Consider the following 8,734-nt stretch of genomic DNA (forward strand, 5'->3'; position numbering starts at 1 on the left):
CTACATGTGCATATTAATGTGACACAAACTCCGGTGCTAATCATGGTGGAGTTTATTGCTCCCGGGTGCTATGGGACCACAGCACGTTGAAGTGGGTCAGAGAAGCCTTGGCTGGCAGGACACCTGGGGGTCAACCTGCTAGCCTGGGTCTGCTCCGACATGGCTCAACATGCTTGCTGGGAGGCAACCCCTGCACTGAAGCACCCTCATGCCCAGCCAGCTAGGTCAGTGTCTACATGTGTGGTGCTGCGGAGTAAAAACTTTGCCACAGGATAGTACGACCCTGTTGTGGAGTTCATTTGTTTACTCCAGCCTAATAGCCCTGCATGTGTAGATGCTGAGATATTTACTGTGGAGCTAATTAGTCTACTCCTCAGTAAGCACCTAGTATAGATGCACCCACTGTGAAGAAAACAGTGTCTTCTCAGCACTTGTTACAACGAGATGAGGTCTCATAGACTTGCATGAATGTATCTGTCTTATTCCATTCCTGTAAAGCGGTTATACAGCGAGGCAGGGGACTGGATTTCAATCTGCCAGTCTCAGACATCTAATTAGTATTTTATTTGGCCAAATATTCATGCTAATTGGAGAGATGAAATACAAGCACCAGTAAAATAATAACCTAGTTAAGGAAAGAGACTTTTTGCATACCTAAGCTACATATTTATGAGGTCCCCTTATTAGCCAAAAGCCTAAGGCTCTGTATATCTCTAATTAAGTATTCTTCTGGTCTCCCAAACCATATACACCAGGGGTGAGCAATTATTTTGGGCAGAGGGCCACTTACTGAGTTTTGGCAAGCCATCTAGGGCCACATGACAGGCAGCCAGGGGCAGATAAATATTAATTTTCTTAATTTTTTTAGGGGCCCCGCAGGCCAGATAGAATGGGCTGGTGGACCACATCTGGCCCCTGGGCCACATTTTGCCCACCCCTGATATACACTGAAAAAGAAACATTACTTGGAACCTGAAATCATGATTTTGGTCTATGATGGACTCTTTTTTGCTATGTAACTTATGGTTCTGAAAGTGTAATAAGGCATAGGAAGAAAAGGTAGTTCACTTTCGAAGATTCTGTTGACCTTGGTACATTTGTTGTACATTTATCAAGCTCAAATGTACAACAATAACAGACAGGAATGTGAAGGACACAAGCTAGACAACCTGATTCGGAGAATGGCTAGATTAATTCAGATAGTGATTGAGTCTCACATGCTCCTTCACAAGTGTATGTGTGTGTGTGTTATAGACCAGTCATTCTCAACCAAGGTGCTGTGGCAAGGTGACACAAGGTGATGTACCATTGAAGGGTGATGCAAGGTGTAAGGAGATAAGTGCAGACTCAGGCTTATCTCTGCCTAGATGATCCATCATCCCTACTGCTCAGCCCCTCTGCAAGGAGGAAAGCACTATAATATATACATCAGTTTTTTAAATGGGGTGAAACTCGATTCATAAAAGCCAAAATAAGAGTTGCTTTGAGTCCAAAAAGGCTGAGAACCACTGGTATAGATTGATAGGGAAGTACTGACCTTGCTAAAAACAAAATATTGGAATCTGTCAAAGCCATCAATACATATGGTTCTCTTTTTGCCTCCTTATTAATGTTCCCCCTTCCCCCCAACCCAAGAGTGGTGCCCCCTCCTTCCTCACTGGATCATAGAATCACAGAGAATAGGACTGGAAGGGACCTCCTCAGATCATCTAGCCCAATCCCCAGTCTAAGGCAGGATCACCTCTATCCAAATCATGCTACACTAATCCATAATCTAACCTCTTAGTAAAGCTACCATCAACCCTGACACAACACAAGACATAACACCCTAACCTGCCACAGGTTATCTGTCTAAAAGGTTGTCATATATTCTCAGGAGATCCCTGGTAGAGGGCTATGACCTTCTCCTACAGAGGAAGGCAAAGGCCCCTACAGTCCATATCAACCTGGCCATGCAGCAAAATTATTTCCTGACCCCAAATATGGGGATTGGCCTAACCCTGATACGGATCCCAAACATTTCTGTGTAAACAACCAGGGAGAGTTGCGTGCATGGGACAGTGTATGGTTTCACATTTTCAAAGACTTCTCCTGAAGAAGCTCTCAGGATTGTGAAAATTCACTGACTGAAACCAAAAACAAACCAAAATATTCTTTGCTGTGAAACTACCTTAAATTGGTTGTCTCCCTGACCTCCCCCAAATTCCTAACATGCTGGCAACTGCAGAGGCTGGAAAGACTCCTGGGAAGATCAGAGTCTCCTAACTAGAAAGATAAACACTGTGACAACCTCAAGACTCACAGCAACCCCATGGTTTAGAATGTTTTTCTAACCTAAATCCCGGCCATGCCCCCTGCGTGCTTAGATATGCTATAATAATGAGATGTTGTTTTATAAGCTGACACAGAAGATCAACTGTAAGAAGGGCACAACAAAAGTTAGGGCATTTTTCTTTTGCTGTTCAAACAAAGCCCCTTAGAAGATATTTCACATCTGAGAGCATCATTTGCAGGTTCAAAGGCAGATGGAATGTATGACATCACCAAAACACACTGGGACAGGGCCATTTGAAACTTGGTAGAAAAAAATAAAAAGTAATGGAAACCCAGTAAGAACCAGAAAAGCAAGTTTCCAATTAACATGAAAACATTTATCCCTTAAAGGTAGCAATGGACACAGGCTAAAAAACAAAGATCTAGGTCCTGATTTGAACTTTTTGGAGATATTCAGGTATGTGTTTTAGGGAGGAAGTTGTTTATTCTGTACTTAACCTTTGGGAGCAGGTCAATAGACAATGAAACAAAACTAATTTGTTGGGTCTTCTTAATTCATGATGTGTCCTGAACTTCATGTGGGCTTATGCAGGGATTAGCAATTTACCACTGTTCTGCAGGTCAGATCCAGCCTGCAAAATATTTGAATCCAGCCCACAGACCTGAGGCTTCAGCAGTGTTCAGTGGAGAGGGGACCTGGCCATAGGTGATCTCCTTGTGCTGCCACAGAGACAAGTGCAGTGGCAGCAGGAGGCTAATACAAAGAAACAAAGTTATTTAGGCATTAATTAAAGTGATTATGCGATCATAACACTTTCTTGGAGGTATTTTCTTTTTTATGCATGTATAGCCAGCTTGTGATTTGACTGTTTTAATGTGGCCCTGCCTCCAGCAAGACCAGGTCCAACTGCCATTCTATAGAGATATAAGAAGAATGTAGTTAGAATGAGAAGTGAAGATGCTATATTGAATTTAAGTGCCACTGGATTGATGCCTAATATCCTGCAATGCTGTAGTAGGACATTTTTAGAAGATGTAAAATGGGTAGGCAACCCATGGCATGTTTGCCAGAGTGTGACGTGCAGAAGCATTTTGCTTGGCACTCACATTTCAGGCTGGATGATGGGAGAGCCATGAGGGGCCTGATCCTTGTTGTGGCAGTGAAACCCTGGCTCTTTCCACACTGTCCACCTCGAGGTGTGTGTGCACCGTGCACCTGCTGCCAGCAACAAGCCAGGCCAGGGCTCTCCAGACCCTAGTGCAACTGCCTGCAGCAGCCCTGCAACCTGCTGAAAGCTGTCCGGGTTCCATGGCAGGCAGCAGAGGCCTTCCTAGAGCCTGAACTGGGTATGGCAGGCAGCTGGGATGATGCAAGTGGCTGCACTGGTCCGCAGAGCTTCACTCTGGCTTGTCACTGATGGCAGGTGCATATGCGCCTCAGGGCAGGCAGTGGGGAAGGGGCCAGGGCTGCTTTGCCACAACAAAAATTAGGCCCCTCGTGGCCCCTTTGCCATCTGTCCCTGGCATGCCAATATCTTACAAGTCAAAGTTGTGGGTGTTTCTGGCATTCTGCCTGAAAACGTTGCCGACCCCTGATGTAAATTATGCTGGAAACAGGAACAACATTTAACTATGGAAAATTAACACCTTTGTAAAGTTCTTTGGATTAAGATGCCAATTCTCAACCTGAGCGCTGTGGCACCCTTGACTGCCATGTGATCTTTTTAGTGGTGCTGCATAATATTAGGCACAAGAGCAGCTACACATGATTCACAAGATAAAATTGGGGATGTCAAAATGAATAAGAATCCACAGTATCAAAAACATTTTAACCTGTTGTCATTCTACTGAGGTCTTCACAATATAAGAATTGCTCTATTATTTTTCTGTAGTCAAGAATCAAGTCAAAGATAAGAGAAGGAATTTTCCAAAGAATACCTTGAGTCTAACAATGTTGAGAACCACTGGATTAATGGAATGGAGTATGAGCTCTAAAGAGGTCTCAGAGCTGCAGGCTGAAGTAAAAATGCCAAGCATGAAAAAAATATTTAAAGAGGAGAACTTTATTTCTTGGAAGGGAAGTCATTTGTTTAGAGTGAGGAAACAGATTTTTTTAGAATGGGAATAGAAGGGTATGGGTGCTTTGGAAACCGTCCAGTACCGAGCAACAAAAATGATTAGGGGCCTTGAGGGCAAGACTTATGAGGAAAGACTGAAAGGGTTATTTAGGCTGAAGAAGAGAAGAATGAGGGGAGATTTGATAACAGTCTTCAAATACCTGAAGGTCAGTTACATAGAGGATAGAGATAGGATTTTCTCCATGATGGTATGGGACAGGACTAGGAGCAATGGACTCAAGTTTCAGCAGGGGAAGTTTAGGATGGAGATTAGAAGGAACTTGCTGATTATGAGAGTGGTGAACATTGGGATGGGCTACTTAGAGAGACTGAGGAATCACCATCCTTGGAAGTTTTCAACAGTAGGTTAAGCATGCTGAGATGGTTTAGTAAGGGGCGATCCTGTCTTGATCAGGTGGCTGGACTAGATTACCTCATTAGGTTCCTTCCGTCTGTACTTTCCTATGATCCTATGAACTCTGACCCCCTTACTACAAAATAAATAATTTCTGAAACTGTGATTTCCATAAGGGTGAAATTGATACTCACAATGCCTAACTTATAGATGTGTGTGGCAGAGCACAGGTTGTGCCTGCCATTTTAAGGGGTCTGAGCAGGCAGCAAGCAGCAAGCAGCCTGAAGGTGGGAGCAGACCCAATCAGGCAGTCACATGGTGGTCAGGAGTCCACTTGATTGGTGGAAAGGCTGGGAGCCTGGGTATAAGGCCAGGCCCCAAGAGCAGAGCTGGCAGTTGCTGCAGGGGGCTGAAGCAACAACACATTGCTCAGCTGGAGATCCTACCTGGGAGCAACTTAAGTTACATTAAAGGTATGCCAGGCGAGGTGGTCCACCCACCTGCTCTAGACAAATGGGTGGCCAACATTTGGACTGGCCCTGGGATGGCCCACTTGTTACGATGTGGAACACATGTTATGTTTTAGACAACCTCCAGGTGCAGATGACAATAAAGGTATGCAGAAGAATAATTCTAAGCCACAAAAAGACATATTTAAGATTGCTCAGTTGGAATATTCACTAGATTGTAGTACAACCATGTGATCATCTTGAGCTGTGAAATGCTGTAATGTCCTGTATCTCCGCCCCTCCCACCCCTTTGCAACATGGCCAAAATATTTCTGAGAAACTAGGAAAATGTGTACAAGAAACTCCTTCCTCCCCTCCTTTTTTTTAAAAGATAGCATTTAAGACCATTTAGCCTTGACTGGGCAGTTGTTTTGTTTATGAAACATAAGGATTGGATTCTGTAATGGCTTCAGTGGATGTAGTCTTCTTGCCCAGTCATTCTCTCTCACTAAAAGAACTAGATCTAATAACAATACTAAAACTCTGACAGACCCTTACTTTGGCTAGAAGAATGTAACAGCAACCAGCTGCCCTTTGACTTCATCTAGTGCATCTCTAGTGTGAGCTTTCTTTTGCAAAACTTGCTATTCCCCTTCAGGCTACAGTTTTCAATGAAGTTCTACATTTCCTGTGAAAATATCATGGACTCTGCCCACCCCACCTCCCAGTCATGTGCTCACATGTGATAGGGCAATCTGCATTCTTCTTCCTTTAACACACAGCCTTGTTCAAGGCACCAGAAATTATTTGCTGAGGCTCCTAAACTACATTAAGTACTTTATATTTAACAACCAAGCTCCCCTACTGCCATCTTGCAATCAGCCATTCACTAGGAATGTAATCAGACTGACGACAACAAGAAGCAGGGTAGCTCTTAACAATTCCTGGTCCCCACACACACTGAATGCATAAATCTGGCCAAAAAGCTCTAGCTTTTGAAACACTGTGTGCAAGGATTCCTTCCTCATATAGATCTACTGTCTAGTCTGACAAATTATTTAAATGACTGAATCAAAATCAAACAATTTCCATCTACCTATATCTATAAATGTAACAGAGTCCTTTCTCTTTTGTTTGCTAGGTTCTGATGATAGCACAGTTGAAATCCACATCTCAAGTGAGCTACATGACTTAGATGGTAATGATGCTGATGTTGAATAACTGGAAAACTGGGAAAGGTATAAATTGGTGAGCTGGAGACGTGACAACATTCTCAAGGCTTTGCCCCCTAGTTTTCCCTCCTTTATGATGCATGTATCTTCCCACTCTTACATTCAAATCCCAATTTGAATCTATGACTCTATATGTATTTACACAAGATGGAGCAGTTCCAACAGAAGAGAATGCAAGAGCGACATCTCAGAATAGGCAAGTTTAGGCCCCTCTACTAAGAGGTGGGAAAGTGGCAGAGCACGAACTTGAACTTAGGTCTTCTACATGTCATAGGAATACTATCATACCATTGGCTATTTGGGTTGGGTATCTCTCATTTTTCATGGAAAACTTTGGAAGGTATTGGTTTTATATATTAGGTATGTTTTTAATGGAAGAAACCAAATCTATTTGGATTTGAAAATTGTGCATTACTAGTCAGTGAATAATACCAGACTTTTATTGGCCTAGCTTTGCTTTATTTCAGTTTGTTAATCTGCCATAGGCTAGACTATCAGTCAGTGGATCTTTAGTCTACAGTAATTGAGGGTCTGGCCTTGTATATTAAGCAGTGGGACTTTCATTCTGTTTAGTGGCTTTAGAGCTGGGGTGTAAAACTCACTGGGCTCCACAGACCAGATCTGTACTGAGGGGCTATCTGCAGGTTGAACAACCTGTGAGCAGTGGTGACAGTATTAATCTCCACAGCTGCCAGAGATACTTTTTCTGCACACCTCTGGAACCCAAGGAATAAATACTGCTAGTGCTTGTTCCCCCTTATCTCCTGCTACCAACCTTAGTCAGCAGGGGACACTAAAAATCATGGCAGAGCCTCTTTGGTAGCTGGTGAGTGGCTAGGGGAGGTGAGTAATGTTAACTCCCTGGGTTTTGGAACTGTACTGAAACAATGGGATTAACATCATTGCTGAAGAGATTCTGGCAGCTGTGACAGTGAACCCCAGGGGCCAAATCCAGCCCATGAAGACTGGTGATTCTTCTTATGAGAAGTCCTACAGGCTAGCTGACCCAGCTACATGGGCCAGCTCCAGCCTGTGGGTCATATGTTTAACAGCTTTACTTTAGACTATTATACACAGCTATACACAGATGTGCATGTGTGTACACACACACACTTTTCCTTTAATGTCCACTCTAGGCTTGTACTTCATAAAGATAAATGAACTGTAGGCTAATGTGTTTTGGTTTTATACTTCAATTGTGATTGTCCTCCCAGATTTAAATGTTTTTTAATAAAAAATCATTATTAAAATGAATTTTTTCTTGGTTTGTAAAAGATTTTCATAACCATTTTATTCTTTTAGATGTTTCAATCAAAGTTTTGCTAACAAACTAATGAGAGACAGAGAGAATACTATTCATGAAGCTTTCAGGCTATTTTTTTCTGCTTTAAATTATTTTCAGGCATAGACATTTTTTCAACCAAACCCCTCGCTCTTTTCAGAACCATCTAACCAACACTAGTGTTATTCTTATACAAGGCCTGTGAATAGGCCATTTGCAAAACTACACCAAAAACTTTTCTCAGAAGGGGTAAACTAGGGGAAAGGAAAGTCCCTGAAAATAAATCGAGTAAGCTGTTCATTCTGGGTCACAGCCCAAGACATACTACCAAGAAAGAGGTAGAAAGAAGGAGAAAGAAGACTGGTGTATTAGGTGAGATAAGACAGAAGACCACATGTTTCTTCATTCCTAAAATCAGTAATTATTTATTTTATGGTCAGTGCTTGGAGTGCCTTCCTACCAAAGGCCATGTATGTGATAGAATGGATGTCAAGACTTATGGTTTGGAAAGGTACATTTTGTGCTGATAGTGGTGATTTACATTGATGAACTAAAGACGCTGGGGGCAATAGGGGTTGCATGCACTGTGCAAATAATCGTTAGTCAGCTCTACCAATGTTAGTAGGTTGACTAGAGAACCTGCACTATCCAAAGCAGTGTTCTGAGGTCTGAGATGGGCTAGACTTTCTCATAATCTTTTTTCTAGCTTGGAAGATGGAGAAGAAAGGCCTAAACATCTTTTGTTTGGAGAGGTGACTTCTGTTTCCCCTGTCATTTTGTTTAGGATAGTTTGACACTTGTCTGAGAAGCAGGTTACCTTGCCTTCTGATAGATTTTACAGGACTCCCTGATGGAGCAAAGCTTTTTTTTTTTCCAGGCAGACAGAACCAACCCCTAAACTCTCTGGAATTAGCCTGGTTCGATCTCATATTTCAGATGCAAGACATAGCTGTGGGCTAAAAAGTAGGACTGTGTGAAGCTTTGGTTGCTGACTTGATTCGGCAGCCAAATCTCCAAATCTGAAT

The 8,734-nt window shown here is 42.6% G+C and overlaps 1 protein-coding gene across 1 annotated transcript in view; it reads left to right on the forward strand.

Moving 5' to 3' along the window:
* Positions 1–7,681, forward strand: part of GPR143 (G protein-coupled receptor 143) — a 28,486-nt gene extending 20,805 nt beyond the window's left edge. The window contains exon 9 of the mRNA XM_006273490.4: positions 6,337–7,681. Coding sequence (XP_006273552.1) covers positions 6,337–6,416 — 80 coding nt within the window. The 3' untranslated portion in view covers positions 6,417–7,681. The remainder of the gene's footprint in view (positions 1–6,336) is intronic.
* The last annotated feature ends 1,053 nt before the right edge of the window (positions 7,682–8,734 follow it).

The sequence above is a fragment of the Alligator mississippiensis genome, chromosome 1 (assembly GCF_030867095.1).
Source record: "Alligator mississippiensis isolate rAllMis1 chromosome 1, rAllMis1, whole genome shotgun sequence".
Classification (NCBI taxonomy): domain Eukaryota; kingdom Metazoa; phylum Chordata; order Crocodylia; family Alligatoridae; genus Alligator; species Alligator mississippiensis.